At 41.8% G+C, this 20903-nt stretch overlaps 1 protein-coding gene across 1 annotated transcript in view; it reads right to left on the bottom strand.

Moving 5' to 3' along the window:
• The window catches only part of MYO10 (myosin X), a 139919-nt gene that overhangs the window by 94254 nt on the left and 24762 nt on the right, over positions 1 to 20903 (bottom strand). The window contains exon 2 of the mRNA XM_026842406.1: positions 3885 to 4043. Within this exon, the coding sequence (XP_026698207.1) occupies positions 3885 to 3995 (111 nt within the window). The 5' untranslated portion in view covers positions 3996 to 4043. The remainder of the gene's footprint in view (positions 1 to 3884; positions 4044 to 20903) is intronic.

Below are 20903 nucleotides of genomic sequence, written 5' to 3'. Positions count from 1 at the left end.
CAGAGACAATGAAATCCCTCATTTGCCTTCACAAAAGGCCCTGTTTTCAAACATAGGCACCTTCCTCTTTTAGCATTAGTGTTTATCTCTCTCTGGTTTGCCACATATCAACCTAGCATGCAAGCTAATCTGAGTGTTCAGAGATGGGCGTTAAACCTTGTATGCCCATGTCCAGAAGCTGGACATCCCATATCAAGTCCTGATGGAGTAAAATGGGAAAGAAAGCAGCAGTGAAAATCCCCTGTACTGCATGATCACTGCCATCCTAACTCTGCTCCTTTCCTGGACAACAAAAGCAGTGGTAGCCCAGAAGCATACTTTTAGATAAAAGCAGTATTAATCTAGAAACTGGAAAAATACCAGATGGGAGCCTGCTTTAAGCAATCAAGAAAGGGTTAGTACATCAATGCTTCTCACAGGCCAAAAAGGGAAAGCATGCACTCTTTTCATAAAATCATGGAATGGTTTGGGTTGGAAGGAACCTTAAAGACCATCCCAGTCCAACCCCCCTGCCATGGGCAGGGACACCTTCCACTGGATCAGGTTGCTCAAAGCCCCGTCCAACCTGGCCTTGAACACTGCCAGGGAGGGGGCAGCCACACCTTCTCTGGGCAAACTGTTCCAGTGCCTCACCACTCTCACAGCCAACAATTTCTTCCTTGTATCTAATCTAAATTTACCCTTTTTCAGTTTAAAGCCATTAGCCCTCATCCTGTCACTACGTGCCCTTGTAAAATGTCCCTCTCCAGCTTTCTCGTAGGCCCCCTTTAGGTACTAGAAGGCTGCTACGCAGAAATTCAAACAAAAAGTATCACAAGCAGATGCCAACAGACTTGACACTGATACAAAATGATGATTGCACACAGACATAAAAACTTTTGTCATTCACCTTGCTAACAGCACAGATTCGGCTAAGAGCCTCAACTCATTAAATACAGAGCCAAGCATCATTCATGTGTGAATATAGTCTGTATGCTAAATCAATATTCCACCCTTCCCACGGAACAGCAAGAAATATAGAAAATCGTCTGCTGAGCCTTTATAGCTGCAGTTGTTGGCAGGAGCAAAGAAAGCCACTGACATGTTTGACAAAACTTGGCATCCATGGCAAATATCTTTATAGTATTAATTAGGAAATAGTGAAGAGTTTAGGAACATGGGTATGATTATGTGAGACAAAAATAAAGGAAGATAAGAGTGAAAACAAACATCTGAAGATATTTACTTAAATGCTTATTGCTGGAGAAACAGCTCCTCAAATACAGACAAACACACAAGTTAACAGCGGAAGATTTGCATAAATAATTGACTTCATGAGAAAGCAACTGCTTAAAATTTCCTGGTTTTTTTTCTGTATTTTTGAAATTATATATATTTTACACTACAACTTAGTATATTGCACTTCATATAATTTGTGTGCGTCTGTGTGTAAAGAAGCAAGCCCCAAAACTTACGTCCTAATTAACCACATTCTTTATTAAAGGTACAAGGGTGCTTCCCAGTCTTGTTGCCACTAAGAAAACTATCAAAAAGCTGCCAAACTCAAGAACTACACTGATATGCTTAGTTATGTGCTAGCATACTCCTTTGAGTATTTTTTTCCCCCTACCTGGGACGTGGACAAGGAGGTGCACAGACCTGAAGTAAAGAGGGATGTGTAAGCTAAAAGGCAGGACATGGCAATTATATGGTGGCTTATATTTGGGGATTGCAAGAAGTCTTTCAATGGGATGATCAGCCCCTAAACTCAGAGCGGAGAGGGGCACATGCCTTCCCGATTTATCCCTAACACACAAGGACAGATACAGCCAAGCTGCTGAGGTGGATACAAGAGACAGTATGTGTACTACACTGGTGAAGCAATTCCTGGTCAAGGGAGAGGACTTTTTGGAGGGAAGAGAGAAGGCAAATATACAACCTGGAAAGTTCTGATTGCTCCTGGCATGAACTCCAATGGCTTCTACTGTCCTGTACAAAATCTAGTCTGGTCCCAAAGCAAAATAACCAGGAACCTAGTTTCTTCAGCTGCAAGTATGCCTTCAATGAAGATAAACTTAATGCACCCTTCAGTCCATTTTTTTTAAACATCAAACATTAAAATATCATTGAACTGTTCAATACAGTTAAAGAGATTTTGGCTTGAAAAGACAGTGTTCATTTTGCAATGACAACACCTCCTCCTGCAACACACACTCATATACCTATGAAGTTTCATAAACTTATTCAAGCTGTTTAATCGGCTTTTCTTGGTGTTTCTGGTCCTGGAGCCCTGTCCTGCTGAAACAGTACCACTGGCACAGTGGGGTACCAGTGAGGAGGGGGAAAAGATGCTGCTACTCACATCAGGTCCTAGTTACACATATAAGACAACAGAGAGGCTTTCATACACATTACCAAACACACCTTTTTTCCTGACCACCTTTTCAATTGTTTTTCAAGTGAGGTGGACTCGAAAGAGTAAACAGTAAAATTAGGAAAACTGAAGGGACAATGAGTATTCAGCAGCAACGGAAGATCTGTCATCATTAACAGCACACAAACCTGTTTGTCTAGAAACGTACACCGCACTGAGCACCAAGTATCAGAATACCCTAAACTTGCCTTGACAAGCTAAGAAATAAGCTAGGACATGTCTCTTTAGACTAAGGCTATTCTTTGCCTCTTCAAAAAATCAGCCCCTTTTATACACATGCTTTTTAAAAGGGGGAAGTGTCCTCCATCTGAGTACACACAGTGGCTCAGAAAATTTGTTTTAATTCTAACTCACACTGAGTATTATATTCTAATCTAGTAACACTGGTGGAAAATTGAACTCTTATCAAGCAGCTGATTTTCCTTGTATGTGCAGGATTGTTCATTTATGCTATTCATTTTTTGTTTACTGACTTTTCTGAAAGGCAAAATGGTTCATTTGTTTTGAGAAAAAAAAAATTGCATAAAGACTTTTGCAAAGAGAACTACCAGTGTTCAAGATTCTTTGTACTAGCCCCTTTAAAGGGAATATGCAAAGGAACATAACTTCCTTGTGCCCTTTTTTGCTTTTTATCATACTGAAGTTTCTAAATATAGGGAAAGTTTATTTTTACATTAAGGTACGTTCACATTTAAAAATAAAGAAGCCAAACTTAATTGATGAAGCTTGGAAGAAAGCATGCATATGGTCAAATCAAGGGCCTAGACACGTATGCAAAAAGAAGTTATTTATGTTCTGCAATTATTAATTAAAAGCAAAACAAAAAACCCAAACCACCCAACCATTGAAAAGTGAGATTTTACATTCTGTAACAGTCACTAATATTCCTTGTATCTTTCTCATATTCAGTGTCGTTCCAGATTCAGGAAAGATTCATATCTAGTCAGTTCAAGATTAACAAAAGTATTTAAAGAGCAGATAAATCTAATCACAAAAACCTTCATTATAGAACTGTTCTCACACACCCCAAACTCCAACTGTGTTTACTGTCACAAGTTCTCAGCTTGATGACTGTGATACCATTCTCTTCCTACTACAACAGAAAAGGGGAGGCTGATCAGAACAGATTTTGGCCTGACAGGAAATCCCACCATATCCTCTCCAGTGATATACACAGCACATATTATTGGGGTGGCCAGCCTAAAGAAGAGAAAAACAAGAGCCCTTAACACAACACTTCACTGGAAGCGTAAAAGTATGTAGCATGCCATTTTTTAAAGGTTTCCAAGAGATTGCCTGGCCAGCTCTGAGCTACTTTCTCCTTCCATTGTTGTTGAAGTCACTAGGTGAGCGATGCTTCAGCTCTATGTGGATATGCAAAGAACTGGAGATACCACAGAACAGCAAACACCACTTACACATTTAAAAACATTCCCTCCAGGAATTTTTATTAATTTTAGAAGAAACTTACATAGATCTTGTCTTGCTGATATCGCTGGAATAAGTTGTGCATAATGGAGCCTTCATGGAGATCTACAAGTGCTGCCATGTCTTCCACACTCTCTATGCTTGTTTGATGCATAGGCGTTACTTTTTGGTGCGTGATTGTGCTCTGTTTATAAGTGAATACCTGAAAGAAAGGAAACAAAGAAAATACAATAATCAGAGCACACATTCAAAAATCCCTACTTAAGAACGGAGCTTTCATAGCCATTCATATTCCCTATCCAGTTTAACAGTGTGCAGACTTGTAGAAGAGAATAGTCTACCAGTCATACCTTCTTCTAAAGCTTCTCTGACATTGAAGCCCCAAACACAGGGCTTATGTGAAACTAGCACATATTGATAACGCACTGAGGACTATAAGGTCTTTTTCTTTTTAAGGGCAAATGTAATCTTATTTCACACTGGCCTACTGTTAGACTTTATCAGGACAAAAATAAACTAAGAAATAATCGTTCCCAAAAAATCAAAACCAACCAAACAAGAAGTCACCCCTTACAGTAAAAACTCCACTTATACTCAAATTACTCCGAGACAAAATGTTTTACAGTACATAACAGCAAATTAAAACTATTGCTCTAAGGCTGCAAGTGTTTATACGTTTGATCTGAAATCCCCTTAGATGTTTCCATTCCATTTTCCAGTCAGGACCACTATCAGGTTCGGTCATTGTTCCTAATGTAAGCAGCAGGCTAAGTCCAGTGTCCACTAGGTGACAGAGAACTGCTGGATATTTGTTCATTGAAATTGTATCCCAGGCATACTAAATGTTGGCACAGGCCGTTGCACTGTTACAGCTGTCATACGCACTAACACAAAGTATACTGAGGGGAGGCTGGGGAAGACAGGAGATCCAGGAAACCAATTTCTAACAGGTGCTGGAAGGCAGTACAGATGTCAACAGGACACGTGAGTAAACCATCAGAAAATTCCTACAAGTTCAGAGCATCCAAAGCACAATCCCTAACTGTGGGAGAGAGACAGACACCAAGCATTTTGAGCCTTATTTTGTGGTAAACAACGATCAAGGTGACAGGACAAGCATTTGTACAGGGCAGAGAGGCGTTGGCCAGGATGGAGAAAGCAGCCACTTGTACACGGTCTACGGGCAAGCAGTCTAGATATCTAACAGACAGAATGAATTGACAGCAAAACTTTTGGGGCTGAAAACAGCATTAGTAGTCCCAAAACTAACCACACAAAGTGCAAGTGGAATTAGAGGTAATTATATCTCAAGAGTAATAAACTGCAGTTCCTAGTCAGAAGAACCATGACAAAAAAAAAAAAAGGTCATACTGTAGAACAAAAATATCGTACACTGGAAGATTTGGAAATAAAAGGGATTTAAGGAAAGCAAATCCTACAAAAGTAAGCAACTTAACAAAGGCCATGTATCAGTGTGGAATTAAAACAGAAAAATAGTTTCAGTAAGAGAATTAGGAACCCCAAAGAGGGTGGCACATATCCTGTGAGAGCATCTCATGTGAACATGAAAAAGAAACAAAACATCACTTCTGGGAGAAGAATCTTCATATTTGTGACCTGTTCTTTGATATGGGATGCACAGGTTATTAGGGTAGGCAGAGCACCGCATACATCACTAAGCACATTTCTTAATGTAAGGAATTCATACAAATCCAGCAACAAAAACAATGTGATGACTGACTTGCTGTACTGGGTCTGGCTGAGCTGGAATTGATTTTCCCCTACAGCAGCCCTCACGGTGCTGTGTTTTATGCTGGGAGCTGGCAGGGTGTCGGTAGCACCCTGGTGTTGTGGCTACTGCTGAGTGGTGCTTACACAGCACCAAGGCTCTTTCTGACATTCCCCCAGTGGGACGGGGTGGGCAAGATCTTGGGAGGGGACACAGCCAGGACAGCTGACCCCAAATGCCCAAAGGGATATTCCATACCATATGACGTCTGCTCAGTATAAAGCTGGGAGAAAGGAGGAAGGGGGTGGGGTCACCCTTGGTCCCCCGAGGCAACCACTACGTGTATTGGAGCCCTGCTTCCTGAGAAGGCCTGACATCGCCTCTTCATGGGGAGTAGAGACTAAATCTGTTTGCTTTTGCTTCCACGCACGGACCTTTGCTTCCTTTTGCTTATATTAAAACTGCTTTTGTTTTACCCACAAATGTTGGTTTATCTTATTTACCTTCCCCTCTTTGCCCTGTTGAGAAACAAGGGGAAAAGGAGGGGGGAAGTGATAGAGCGACTTGGTGGATACCTGGCATTTAGCCAAGGTCAAACCATTGCACCTGTGCATGACAGGACTATCAAGGATGGTTATCACAGATTCATCCTTCCAACTCAAACCCCCTATTTTCTCTTCTTCAGGCTAGTTGTTCTCATACTTACAGCTCTCCCACATATTGCCTTCTTGTTTGGGTGAGGAAATGGCTCTGTGGGTCAAGATAGCTAGAAATACACCGACTAGTCACAGTGGTTGCCACCCAAATCAGAAGACCTCTTCCCCAAGCGTTGGGGAGTTAATTTTCCTTTCATTTTTTTTTTTTTTACCAGAACTAAGCATCACTCAGATTTCCTAAACCCACTGTAAAACTTGGTCAAAAACATCTAACAAGATCAGAGTCATCAGACAGAGCAGCAGGATCACATGCACAGACCTCATTTCCCTAAAACAGGCTTTTTGCAGTCCTGCTGCTCAAGCCCTTATTAGGATGAGGACATGAAAAAACTACCTTGAACTTTATCATTACTAATTAGAAGATCATGTTATGAAATATTATAGCAGTTGAAATCCTCAGGAAATAGGAACCAAAAGCCATTCTGCAGGGTCAACATGCAGAAGAGGAAGATGAACAAGTTGGCTCCTGAATTTCAAGAGAAGCCCGTTGGCAGAGTGCAGGAACGTCCATCCTCAGGGATCTTGCCAGCATTTCTGGAAGGTCAAGTAAAACATGCAGGAAATTTGCAATAAGATTTAAGACAAGCCTAAATGAGAATTCAGCAAAAGCTTCTTTCCTCTCAAGATATAAATGGTCCAAGATAACAAACATGCTGAATACATGGAAAACTATAAATTAAACCCTGAAGAGACAACATGCAAAGTAAGAACTCTCTAAGTTATTATGGAAGTGAAAATTAGAGGTTAAGGAAGGAGCAATGCAAGGAACAACAACAAAAAGATCATGTTCAAGAAATACAAGACAAAGCAGCAAACTCAGCTAACAACAGTAAAGAACATTTCACTGGGAAACGAGAACAACATTTTAAAACTGTTCTACTGTCCCTACCACAGCGTTCTACTGCCAGGATGAACATGGCAAAAAGGGACTCAAAATGAGGGAGCAACCTGAAAAGCCAGGGGACCAATACTACCAAGTTCCCCAGCTGTAGCAGGCATTCTGGGGATGAAAAATAACACAGGAGAGAACTATTGGACATCCAAATGTTGACAGCTTGCTGAAGCAGAGAACCCACACTGAGGGGCTGAAGGAACACTGTTTAGTGTCAGTCTTGAAGAAAGCAAATATGACTAAAACAGTAACCATATGCTGCTGAGCCAGATTTCTTTCTCTAGTCAAAAAGGAAAGGTTGAAGAGACAGGTAAGTGAAGAGAGGAATATTTGAATGAACATTAAAAATAGGGTGACACATAGAAACTGTGAGAACAAACCTTACTGGTATGGTTTTGACAGTCTGTTTCAAAGCTTTGATGATATGACCCTATATCTTGATTCACGTCTGTTCAGAAATCAACAGAATTATTAGCCCAATTCTACTCTCTACTCTCTAGAACCACGTAAAATTTATCAGCTCTCCCCTATGATGATGACATACCCAGAGCAGTGTCAAGGTCCAGCTGCTCAACAACTGTGCTTCCTTGCCAGATGTGCTTTAGGACACAGCGTCAAGCCCTAGACACCGAGTGAGATCTCAAAAATATTACCCAGGTGAGAAAGAAGCACAAATAGAAAAAATTCATTGTCTCACCACGAGAACATTAGCCTTGGACACAAGACCAAGGTAAAAGAAGTCAGAGGGAAGTCTTCAGCAACACACCAGCACGTCCAGGACACGGGCATGACTGCACTGCATAGATGGGACAGACTCCCACATCAACCTCTGAAACACTATCGAGATCCACAACCACTGCCACAAGAAGTGCCTTCTCCTTGCAGACGATGACAGTCAGACGCTCTCGAATGCACTGCAGGAAGCTGGAGAACTTACAGCAGCACACACAGAGATTACGGGTGAGACTGCAGATAAGCACTAGGTAAACAGGTTCTTGGCAGCTGACGTTTCGTTGAAGGGGTTTGTTGTGAAACTGTGGAACATCAAAATAAATAAATTCATATGGGACTGTCTGGAAAGCTGACAACCCCTAAATCACATATAATGAAAATGATGGCTTTAACAAATAAATATGTATTTTTTCTTCTTCATAAATACCATGCCTATTAATAAATACTGCTGCAAGAGCAGTGCAATATTGTACTCCAAAATCTACAAGTATTTGTTAGGCAAGTCTGTGTCTTTATATTTGGTTAAAAAAAGTGGGTTTTGTATGCCATGCAATTTGGATGTGTGCTTTACACAAATATATGCTTTTAAATCAACTAGTGAGCATGTAAAGCAAACAAGCCACCAACAAATCAGGAGTTTGAGGCATATGACTGCAATTAAATTAATTTCACTGATGCTTTTCAAAGAGCATGAAAACCACCAGCATGAAGATCTTAATATTCCCCACTTCTTTATGTTGAAAATGACATTTTTATCCTGTGCAATTAATCTGGCATGAGGAAAAAAAAAAAACCAAAAAAAAGTCTTTCAAGCACTCCATTTAAGGGGAATATCACAAAATGTCTAATTAATTTTCTGTACTGGTAAATTACCCTTAAACTCAGTAATTCATGGAAATTACACTTCAACAAAAGATTTAATTTGTAATACAATTTATTAACAAGAGGACAGAATGTCGTTGAGTGGGCCCTCAACGACAGAAGCACATATGCTTGCTTTCTTACTGCACCATTTTACAGCATATGTCAAGTGACAAAAATCCCTTCTTGAATAAGGTCATTAAATGTTATCAAGAGACTTGACAACAGCTGAGTCAAATGAGTTTAGGAGAATGATGAATTAAATACTTAGGTAAAGCACATCAAAAACCCCATACAATCCCCACTTTTTGCAAAAGCTGCAAGTCACACCCAGCCTTCCCATTCTGCATGGATCCCATGCACAGCTGAATCTCTCAGGGTGTTTTTGATCTTATTCTGATGATCCATATTGGATGGGAAGAAAGCAGAAGGTACTCTAAGTTTTCTGATCAACAACTCGGTATTTGAATTATGACAGTCTTCATCATCTTAGTGAGATTTCTGTGAGATTTTTATTTAAAGGGAGAAATAGGCTTGCCTGCATCTTGGAAGCACAGACCCAAGCCAGATCATTACAGAATCTGCTCTCTGAAAATGTGCAAGGTTGTCTACCAAAAAGTCTACATATTATACCCATTTTAAAAAGCCCCTTCTATACGTTGATCTGAACCCTCATCCATCCCAAACACAAGCCCTCATCAGTGCAGGCTCAGGTCTCTTTCTTTAATTCAAAGGTTGAGATTTGGATCAGAGCAAAGGGTGGCAAGAGGCATTGGCTCCCCACCGCTGCTGCCTCTATACAGGGACAAGATGCCTGCCCATGGCCTCAAGCCAGGCCACCCCTCACGGCCATCACCCACCATGCGGGCAGCAGCTGGTTTAGCCGGTCACATGCCATTGGCTTCACCATCCCTAATACATGACAGGCGTGGGGGGTGTCTAAGCGATGCCAACTGCCACATGAGGCCATGCTCAGGAACAGTTACGTGGCTTAGCATATCCGTGTTGCAATAAATCGAGAGGAGTTTTTTTAGTAGGGATTACAGAAAAGGAGCAACCAACCTCCTTCCACTGCCTTTTACTTAAGAAAACATTTTATCAATGCTAGGTGTACTTTACAAACTGCATGGTCTTACAGAAGACAATACTGGTATTTGTACACAGAAAACAGAAATAGCAGAGTCTTGTCACAAACTCAATTTAAATTAAGTTGCTCAAATCCACATAACCAGAGGGATAATGTAAAATATGGTAGTTTAAACATAAAATTCAATAAGATGGGGAAAGTGAAGGCAAAGAGGTATTGTACAGAAGTCATCTGAGGGACAGGTTTACAAACACAAAAAAAAAAAAACCCAAACCAACCAACCGTTTTTCAATAATGCTTATGGTATTAACAAACCAACTGTTACAGCATCTGGCCACCCCACAGACACCAGACAGCAAAGCTAATTGTGATCCAAAAAGTGAAGCCCACAGCCTTCCTGTTGTTGCCCCAGGGACTACTCTAGGTGAGTTTTTCACAGGGTTAATCCTAGCTGCTATGGTGATGCCCATAAAAATCCACACGACTCAACAGCAGCTCCAGAGGACTTGGCTCATATGTTCAAGACATTAGCTCCCTCAGTTTTCTAAAGCATGTTTTTCACTTCTGGTCACTGACCCCACAGCAGAGAGATGAGCATAGCCCAGCAAAATACACAGGACTCTACAGAGAAACATCCACTTAAAAATATGGGGTTTTTTTCATTCTCTGCTGTTGGTCTGAACTGAGGATCATCATTTGTGTTTCCCTCATATTTGAAAGTTAAAAGAATGCAATAAATCTTACAAGATTTCTTTATACATGAGTCCAAGCAGAAAAAAAAGAGGCCATGGGCTCACATTACAAGTTGTGGAACGCAGCATTCCAGGGAGAAAAATAAATCATGACAAGCCCAAGGACCCAGAGATTAAAAACAAAAATAAAAATCTAGTAGTTTACTCTTTTTTTTTCCTGGAGAGATCTACTGTCTAAGTAGATACTTAAAATGCATGACAAGAAGGCTCTCTTATAAATCAAGAGCAACTTAAGAGCAAAGCAGATTAACTACTGACATTTTAAATTCTATGGTTAATCATGACAAGAGTGTGACTCAATGTTTTTGTCTGATAATTTACTATTTCTCTGTAACAGCTGACCTTAGACATACATTCCTTTGTCCCAAAACAATCTTTCAGACAACAAGATGTACCACTGTCCAAGGCTTGCTTTGATGCAATATAATTTAATCCTTTTTGAAGAAACAAATAAACACCACAATTAAGTTTCTTATCTATTAAACTATGGAGGAAAATGAAATAACTTTTGGCATTTATTTATGTCAAGGCATATTGATGTCAAGAATTTATTGATGTCAGGAAAAAAATACTACCAACTAAACTGATATCACTACTACTGTGACTAACACTGGCCTTTGCTTCAATCAAATATCCCCTACACACATCAACTGAGCATCAGCTTATTTCCTAACAGTTTTGTAAGATTCCTCCATACTTACTCTGGGAATCACCCCATTCCCCAGGTAAAAGTTAACCTTGACGTCTAATGTAAAATGTCTAAGTGTTCACTTTGCATGTTGCTGTACCTACCAAATCAGTTGAGCAACACACATAAACCATGTATAATCCTCTATTTTGTTCTCTGCTCGCTTCAGTTCCAGCCGTTTCCAGCTTTCTTTTCTTCTATCGATTGAACCTCTTCTAAACCCTTCCCCTCAGTCCCCCTTTCATAACACCTCTCAGACTTGCTGGGGCCTGCAACACCTGGGGTCAGGAGCTCCTCCCAGGTTCAAGTGCTGAGAGCCTGCTGCCTTTCCCCACCCTCTCCTCAACCTCCAGCAGTGACACCACCAGCACCAGAAATGGCTTGCAGCATTTCCCTTCAACAGCTGTCCTACTCCAACAGTCAGGCAATCACATCCACACAGAACATCCCTTTGCTTCCAAGCTCCACAGGTGGGGGAGCATGCTGTGAGGATGGACATCCCGGTCATCACTGCAGCAAAGCTCCGTAAACCCACTAAATCGCACCTCTTTGTTTCCTCAATGTGTTGACCACTGTCAATAAGCTTGTCTAATCAAGACTTCCCACCTAACGCCTATTCCACAACAGGTATTTCAAGGTAGTTTATTCCACACACTGACCAGTTTCCGTTAGCAGACACTCTATCATCAAGTATGAACAAGCTTCCAATTAGAGGTTCAATGCTTATGACCCTTACCTACATAGACAATAAAGAAATTTAATTCAAATTAAACACATCAATTTTACCTAGATTATATTATAGTAAGCCTGTAGACAGTCCACGCTAATTCTTACAAGGGAAAAAAAAAAGTGCATCTTTAATTTAACTTTCTTTGCAAGTGACCTTGTATAACCTACAGTTATACAGCACCTGAAGACATCGCAAAACTTGATTTTTAAGAAGTCCACCCATCTACAAATACTGAGACTGTGGCGCTGCAAAAACCATGAAACATTCCTGGCATGTCACCAGCACTTGCTTCAGTATGGGAAAGTGCCTCTTTGTCTCCGTTAACCAAGAAGTAGAGAGATTGCAACTGCCCAGGCTTTCCCAGAATGCTGGACTAAATGAAGTAGTCCAGGGACAGTACACAGGAGATGTACCACAAGATGGGCCTTTGGCTCCCTGCCAGGCAGCATCTCAACTGCAGAGTCTTATCTGGAAGCCAGCTTTGACCACGCAGCAAGCCAGGGAAGAAGCCTCTGACCTGCAGGGCACTGCAAGATGAGGCAGAGAGTAAATTCCAGCACAGAGGAGAGGAACGGAGGAAGTTCTGGACCCACAATCCTCCCCATGAGTTCAATCCTCCATCTGGTTTCAGACATCCCACCAAAGGTATCCTCAAGTCAGTGTTACTGTAAGCATCACCCAGTAAACAGATGTAATGGCAATGCTCCTTTTGCTGTCAATGGAGCTGGTTAAGGCTATATGCAAAGACAAGAGGGTGAAAATCAACGGTTTCCTCTTCTCAAAGGAAGATCAAAACACTACAACACCCACAAAAAAAACCCCTCACCTTTTATCCATCATTTTCCACACAATGGAGAATGCATCTATGAATGATGCCAGGCACTGAAAGCATTAGCTCAACTGTCAACATCAGTTAGAGCTCAACTGAAACTCTCAATTTCAAATTCATATTTATTCAATGATTCATATGAGATAAAACAATGACTATTTGCAACTGAATGAACAAGACCAAATCCGAATAAAATGCCCCACTATCAAGAAGTGGAACAACTCTGTTCAATAAGCAGCCTAAAAATTATACCAGCTTTTATGGGACACAAAGTAATTAATTCTCAATAGGTCTTTTTTGCTGAAAAAGAAGGAAAAAAAAAAGACAAAAAAACCCCACAGGTAGCTGACTGGATTGCCTCTGAGTCTAGAATAGGAGCAGCCTGTGTGCAGTGCCACAGTAACGAAATCAGAGGCAATACTTATGTGGGAGCTGGATGGCCCCTGCAAAGCAAGCCTCGCTCCGAACAAGGGCTCACTGGAGAACGCAATACTTGGGATGAGGCCCTCCAAGATATCAAAAAAAGCCCTAACGCCAATGTGAGCCTTTTGACCCCACCTCTCCACCTTTCTCTCAGCCCAACACTTCATATGAACTGACCCTGCCCCAGGCTGCCAGCACAGCCACCGTGGCCTGTGGGTGCAGATGGTGCCCGGAGGCACACGCTGGGGGACCAAGGTCTGCACGGGGCACTGCCAACAGGCACTGCTGCTGGGTGGGATGCTGCTGTTGGGAAAGTCTGCAGCATTTATCACCATTGTATTATTACCAAAACCAAGAAGACTCTGCCACACCACCAGCTATGAAAACTGAAAGGTCCCTGCAATGTCCCAGCTCCAGCTGGGGGGGGTGTGTGTGTGTGTGTGTGTGTGTGTGTGTGTGTGTGTGTGTGTGTGATGTGTCGTGTCTGTCCACACACCACCCCCCGCCCCGCAAAGGGGGACCACAGCTGCTGGGCTGGGGATGCTCCCTCAGCAAGGCTGCTGCAGAGGGCTGGGAGGAAAGAAAAAGAAAACAGAGCCAGAAGGAAGGTTTTTACACAGAAATGGATAGTCTTTCTGGCAAACTTCAATGTGCTGAGATGACACAGGGCTTAGGTTTCCAACACTCCTCCCCTAACAGGTAGCAGCCAGCCCCTCAGATCCAGTCAGTCACAGCTGGATGCCGCAGTTTTAGCTCCAGCTTCACAGCTGCCTCGTCTGGTGCTGGCCAGGAGACTGCCAGCTGACAGACCTGCGGGAGCATCCCAGCAAGTGTCCTGTGTTGGAGCTGCCCACCACAAGCCTTGAGGCAACCAACATGGCCAGGATCCAGGCTGGAGAAGGGCTGGTGTGTGCAGCACACAACTATCGGCCACAGGATCCAGCACTCTCCTAGGGCAATACATGGGCCAGGGACGCCTGTGAGGTCTCCTGAGCCAGGACTACTTCTGGAAAGCCATCACCCACAGAGGCTCAAGCAGTGACGCACATGGCCCCAGCTCCCCCCAACCTTCTCTTCCTGGGGGTATTACACCACTGGCAATGAAGCAAACCATGTTTCTCCACCAGGCCTTTTCACTAACAACCATCTCTGTGTTCCTCCTGCAAACCACCTCTATTCTCCACCTCATTATGTTCTTAGTTTCCCTCCCCCACCTCCTGGTGCGCTCTCCTGCCATTACCTCCCTGCAGGGAGACCCATCCCTTGAAGCCACCTTGTCCCATCCAACCCTTTTGTGACAGCCAGCCTGGCAAGGCAAGAACTTGCTTTCCAATCCATGCCTGCATTTACTTTTGAATTTAAACTGCCCCTGAAATGCAAGCAGAGGTGCACACAAGTTAAATGGTTTCCTGTCTGGCTTGCCCATAGCCAAAGGAGGACCTAACATTACAGGTAACACATCAGTGCTGGCAGACAACTAAGTAGAGCTCTTACTGAAAATGGGGAAGTAAATATTACATGAGGTCCCCTAAAACATCAGGGCAATAATGTAAACCAAGAAAAGGATACTGCCAGGCATTATTCACAAATCTACTGCTGAAGGCAAAAACACCTGCTGCCCTGAACGTTTCTAAAGCCATCTGTGAATTAAAGACACAGCAACTTGCACCTGCATGGAGGAAGTTCATATACATGTAGTCTCAGCTTTCAGATCTCCTTATAACACTTAACTATAAAACTCTCAGAAACTGAGTATGTTTCCATTTTATTTTAATTTCTCCAAGTCTTGGCTTGCTTTCTCTGACTGTACATACATCTCACAGCAACAATATTCAATTGTACTCAGATCACTTGATAATCGAATGACTTTTTGTTCACAACAGCAATGTGTCTGCTTCAGTAGGAATTTCTCACCTTAATTTAAAAATTGTCTTTTAGATCTTCCCATATTGACATGTTTCCGGAGAAGCAGAATAGGTAAAAGATTAACATGACAGTGAATTGGCAGAGCTCTGATATTACCTTTGAGGGACTAATTTCCAAGATCATCTGATGCAACTCAGGTGAAATTCAGATAGGAGTCGAGTTACCATATTTGCTTGTCTGGGTTTTTTTTGGTTTTGTTTTTGCTTTTGTTTTTTTAAAAATTGCTTTATTTTTTTTTTATTTTATGTTAAAAGAACAAAAAAATTTGAGTATGTCAGATTGGTACAAAGCTCTGTACGAGTTTGCAGAGCTCCTGAAAGTGTAAATCTGAATTGAAGCATAAGCTACTCTTAACAGACAACAAAAGCCAGTTCCTTTCGCCTGTTTTTGAAAAATAACTTGCAATGTTTTTTCTATAATGTCACAAGACAACACTTCTACAGTATCACCAATTGCCTTGTAAAGACACACTAAAACCCGCATTTGACTGGCAACCTGCACCCTGCATTCTTACCCATAACTCTTGCCACTACTTAATGTACTTTATCCCAGAAAATGGTAACTGAGTAACAAGTGATCCCAACACTGTGCAGATCTAACTTGCACATCAGTCCCTTGCTCATGCTCTTTTTGTGTTTCAAATGCTCAGAGGGGTTTTCCATTAAGCCAGTGTTTATTACCTGTTTTTTCTTGCAGGTTGCCTGTGGTATGAAGTTTTGACACTGCCATTCTGCTCCCAAGACAGCCCAAGATATGTTTTATTCACAGCTCAAAGTTTCTTCACTGAAGCAGTTCTTTAATACCTTTTAACTCTCCTTCCTCAAAAATGGTAACTTACACAGGCAGTGGGAGGTAGAAAGGGGAGGAACTCAAGCCCTGAATACAGTAAGCTTCTAAGGTCATCTGTCTATGAAAACAAATAGGTACATGATGACACATAACACACAACAGAGAATGTTCAAAGAAAAATTACAGGTAGGTGAACTTAAAACATGGCATTTTCCCCAAACCTAAGCATACAGCACAGTTTCAATGGTAGCCTTGTTTACAAGGCTATGCTGTTTTAAAGTTAACTTTTATGATGGATACTGATCTCAAAACAATTCATCAGCCTTTCAGGAAAGGGCTGACTGAGGAGAACACTGCAAGGCCACTCCCTCCGTTGCTATAGCTATTAATTCAGTTAAACAGACATTGCGATTTTTTCCAGCTCTGACTGAAGACAACCGGAAGATGTCCTTAGATGACGGTGGGAAGGACTGACCCCTCCTTAACTACATGCCTAGTTCTGACACACAGAGGTAATTATAGTGTAGACATTGACAGGCCAGCCCTCTAGCAGGTCTCCAAAGTTGCCTTTCAACCTATGTAAGTTAGTGCTGGGTTAGTCCCACAACAGCATATTTTCCCCTGCCCAAGAATGCACCCCAAATATCAAAAATTTTTTGCTAATATGGAAATACTGTCAAATCAAAAAATAGGTGCATGCAGTTTATCCACACTTAGAATTAGCCAGTGTCATTCATATGGCACAAGAAACCTGTATAAGCATGGGCAAGAAGAGCACAGTCTAGGGATGAAAGATGCTTTAGCTGTATTTCAGTCTAGGCTAGAGCTCAGTCTCACCTGGCTCCATACAGTGTGATGAGAGTTTTCTCCAAAGTAAGTGTGTGAGCCAGGACCCTGGTACTCCAGAGACACAGGAAAGTGTGTGTGTGGAACCAGCCTGCATCTAAGAGGGTTAGATGAGAGATCGTTCACTTGGCTTTGCTGCCAATCTCCCCCAACCCAGCACTAAAACTCACTACAGCCCGTGGCAGCACCAAAAGGGGACAATGAGGCCATGACAGAAGGCGGTTTCATGCAGCACACTGGAAAGATTTACTGGCTTTGCCATAGCATGGCAGAGATGAAGAGAAGCACCACAGCTTCAGCTCTGCTGCACCCCAGTGAGCCAGTCTTTCTGGAGACTTGGGACGCTGTGAACTGCAACACCCTGGTCTGCAATGCTGGCTCGGTGGTTAGGTAATGCTGCGCTGCTCTTCCCAGCATGTCCTGCATGAAACCTGGGGTTTCTCACACTCCTGTTTCTCCCAGAAGATGAGGGGCTGGCTGTAAAACAGATTTTCAGCTTCAGTCTAGAAATAAAAAAATTAAGACTTTCCATGCTGGAGAGAAACCTGACAGTGTATGATTTACTATAAGGGATGGCTGCCCAAGTCTGCAAATCCTCTGAAATAATAATTCTGTAGTAATCCCTCCCGAGGAGCACTGCTCTTGCATGCCTTCCTAGCAGGACTGTGACAAAGGACTCTGTGACTGCAGAGTGAAGGAGCAAGGGACCCTGCCTCCCTGCCAGCAGACAACCACAGGCTGCTGCACTGACAGTGTGGACAGCATCCAGCAATCCCAGGAGGGAAGGGGGTCCCTCTGCTGTTACCGTCTCTCAAAATGACTTAGCAGAAATAGTAGATGACAGGTGAAAGGCAGGGGAAAAGAATGAGAAGCTGGCATAATTCTGAATTTCTATACAGTAAGCAAAAAGCAGTGGTTTTTAAAAATATATTCCAAAGAGGTTTCATCATCAAAAATCAGCATAAGCATCATCACTTTCAAAAAGCACAAAGCCGCCTTAAGGTCTTAAAGAGCATATTTTGCCCTTAGATTCTTGCTTTTCTCCAGGACTGGTGTGGTTAGACAACAGCAGCAGGCTCCATCAGATGACCATCAGCAGCTCCTGGAGAAGTGCTGCTGGTCAGTTAGAACTGCTACACATGTCAGCCTCTTGCAGCACTGCCTTGTTTGCTCTCTTCAACCCTGAGGTCCTCCTAAAAAGTCACCGAGGCACTTTGCTAGATGTGGCATAAAGCAAAGGTTAAAGACACCCAGGCCTCTACATCTGCATGATATTCTTGCAAGAAGGCACCCACCAACTTGTCTTGTTATAATGAACTATCATGGAGAGAACTGTTGTAAACAAGGAAATCTGAACCTTATTAAATCGGCATAATTGGAACTAGCTCTCCATCATCACCACCCCACAGCACTGTTAACTGCAGTGGGAAAGGAAAAAAACAGGTTTGGACAAGCATGAACTGAAGTTGCACGTTTCAGCAGCCGAGTCGGCTAAGCATTTTTCATTACAACTGTGAAACCTAGATCCACACCCTGAGAGCCCAACCAGCTTCCATCCACCAAGATCCCCTGTCCTTGCACATGGCTGAAGACAGAGGGTCCCTGCAGCCCTGTGCCAGCCTTCAGCAAGTCAGCGGAGCCAGAGTGACACTGACAGTTCATTTCTGATATCTTAAAAGTTCTCCTCTTGTAGCTACTTTTTTTCAGCTGTTTGTTTACTTTTATGGAGCAGATACCACACAACTGAAGTTTTCCAGACTTCCTCTGCCCAAGAATTTCTCTGGTTTAAGATCAACAAAAAATAGCTGAACATTCCACAATGGTTCAATCATCATGAAACCGTGGTGAAGAGCAAGACAAGTAGTGGAGTAAGAAGAAAATAAAAGACAACAGACACATCTAATAAACAAAACCCCCTCTATTTTATCTTGTTTTGAAAAGGTGCAGAAATAAAAGGGAGGGTAGACTTGAAATATGTCAACTCACAGAAATTTAATGGTTTTGTGTACTTGTCTGGACTGCAAGCCCACATGCAACTTTTATTTGTAAGAAAATACTGCAATGGGCATGAATGCATACTTGCCTAAAAACCAAAATCTTTATGTTTAGACTGGGAAAGAGAGAAACTGCTTAGTTACAAGCAGCACACCACAGTCATCTTCTAATTTGCTCTGAACAGGAGCATTAGTCACTGATTATATATTCAGGCACTAATTACCTAGGTTCTCTCAAATACATGCCAGTAAATTTGATTATTACTCAAAGTATACACTGTTAGGTATGCCAAAGTGAGCTTTCTTTGACTGAAAGCTTTTTAGGAAAAAAGCTGACTCTCTGCTATAAAATTTTACAGTGTCTGGCACAAAGATGGAAAGACCTCTTGGAGATACTGAAGTACAAATATGAAAACACTACTGCATTTTTAGTATGTCTGGTTTGGGGGAAAACACTATTATAGTGTTATAGTGTTTTCCTTGGTTCTATTACAAGGAGCAAGACTATAGCAGGCCCAGAAGTCATAAGAGATTCCCAGAATGGCTTAAAAAAAAGCTTTTCTTCTGTCTTTCTTAGACCCACCACAAGTTCCTCTTTCTGCATCCTTGGAGAAAATACTGCATGTATTACTGTTAATTCTCTGTTACTATGTAGGTAGGAATCTTTTTTCATTGTACTTGTGAAGAGCCTGTGAATGTTAAATAAGAAACCTTAAAGGTTTGGGTTTTTTTTTTTTAAAAAAAAAGGACCAGGTAGGTTTGAATAAGTCCTGTCTGGTCCATACTCCCATTGTAGACTTCTTTTTCTTAAAAGATAAGGAAGTGGCACTGCTAAAAAACTTGCCCAGGAGACTGGAGGGCTCATCAGTCATTGCAGGGCATGAATCAACAGGTATGGGCAGATAGAGTGGTCAAGAGATGCAATACCTTTCAAAGCCACGTCATAAGTCTTATTGTTTGGCATACATAGTGCTTTGACGTGAGAACATGCATTATATGCAAATAACAAAAAGAAGTTGCTCTTGGCTGCAAAAGATTGACAGACTGTTCTGTAAGTCACTTCCACAAAACGAGTTTGTTCTGCATTTGAACTACAAACCTCATGCCTTGGACAAAGCAAAAGAACAAATTTAACACATAAGAAAGTAGCATGCTTATTAAAACGTGAGTGCAGTTTCACTCTCCACAGCTAGCCTGTGCTCACATTTGAAAATCACATTTGTATTATATACCAGATAGCAAGCACATGTATTTTGGAGAGGCCCAATTACAACTGGTTGCCATGCTACAAGCAAAGAAAAATTCATAGCATCTTTTTTTTTTTCCCCCCATAAGGGCACCTCAGTAGTTGTGTCAGAATTATCAAGGAGGCAGACACAAAAGATGTCTTATGTTCAGAGAATTACTTGGTAGCTTTACACATAACTGCAATGTGTATAGTCCTGTAAAGAAAACCCCAACCTTTTGGCACAAAAAAACCCCCAAAAACAAACCACAAGCATTTTTCTGTCCTTGTAAGGATACTGTTGTTTATTTTTCAATTTGCCTTGACAAACCTTAAGCACATGAAGCTGTAATAGTCCCAGTCTATATTACTGAAAATGAGGCTTAGATACAAATTCAATGGGAAATATGGCGAGATTACCCTGACATGTTATTAAAAACAGATTAGAAGAGGAGGATTAAAATTGGACCACCTTTTCTGACTACTTCCATGGGAGGAAAGGCTGAGAGACAGATACATGGACATGGCAGTCTTGCGTATTAGCAAATACAATTGGCTCCCACTTACTTTCCCAGGCTACTCTCAACTATCCAGACAGATTGATTTTACTGTGTCTTCTGATAAACATCATGTCTTAAAATTCAGCTTTAGAGATCAATGAGGAAAACCCTCCTGCAAGTGACAAGAGACTGTTACTTCCCATATCAAAATCAATGTTCTCTCTGAAGAAGTGACCCCTCTCTCTGCCCCAAACATGCTCAGCTTATTAATATTTTTAAGAGTGCAGCCCTCCTGTTAGCATACCAACTATTCTCATTATTACAGGCAAGTTACAGCATATAG

The sequence above is a fragment of the Athene cunicularia genome (genome assembly GCF_003259725.1).
Source record: "Athene cunicularia isolate RWA chromosome 2 unlocalized genomic scaffold, athCun1 chr2_part1, whole genome shotgun sequence".
NCBI classification, from domain to species: domain Eukaryota; kingdom Metazoa; phylum Chordata; class Aves; order Strigiformes; family Strigidae; genus Athene; species Athene cunicularia.
Note: the sequence above shows the minus strand (reverse complement) of the source record. Positions and strands in the feature narration are given on the sequence as shown.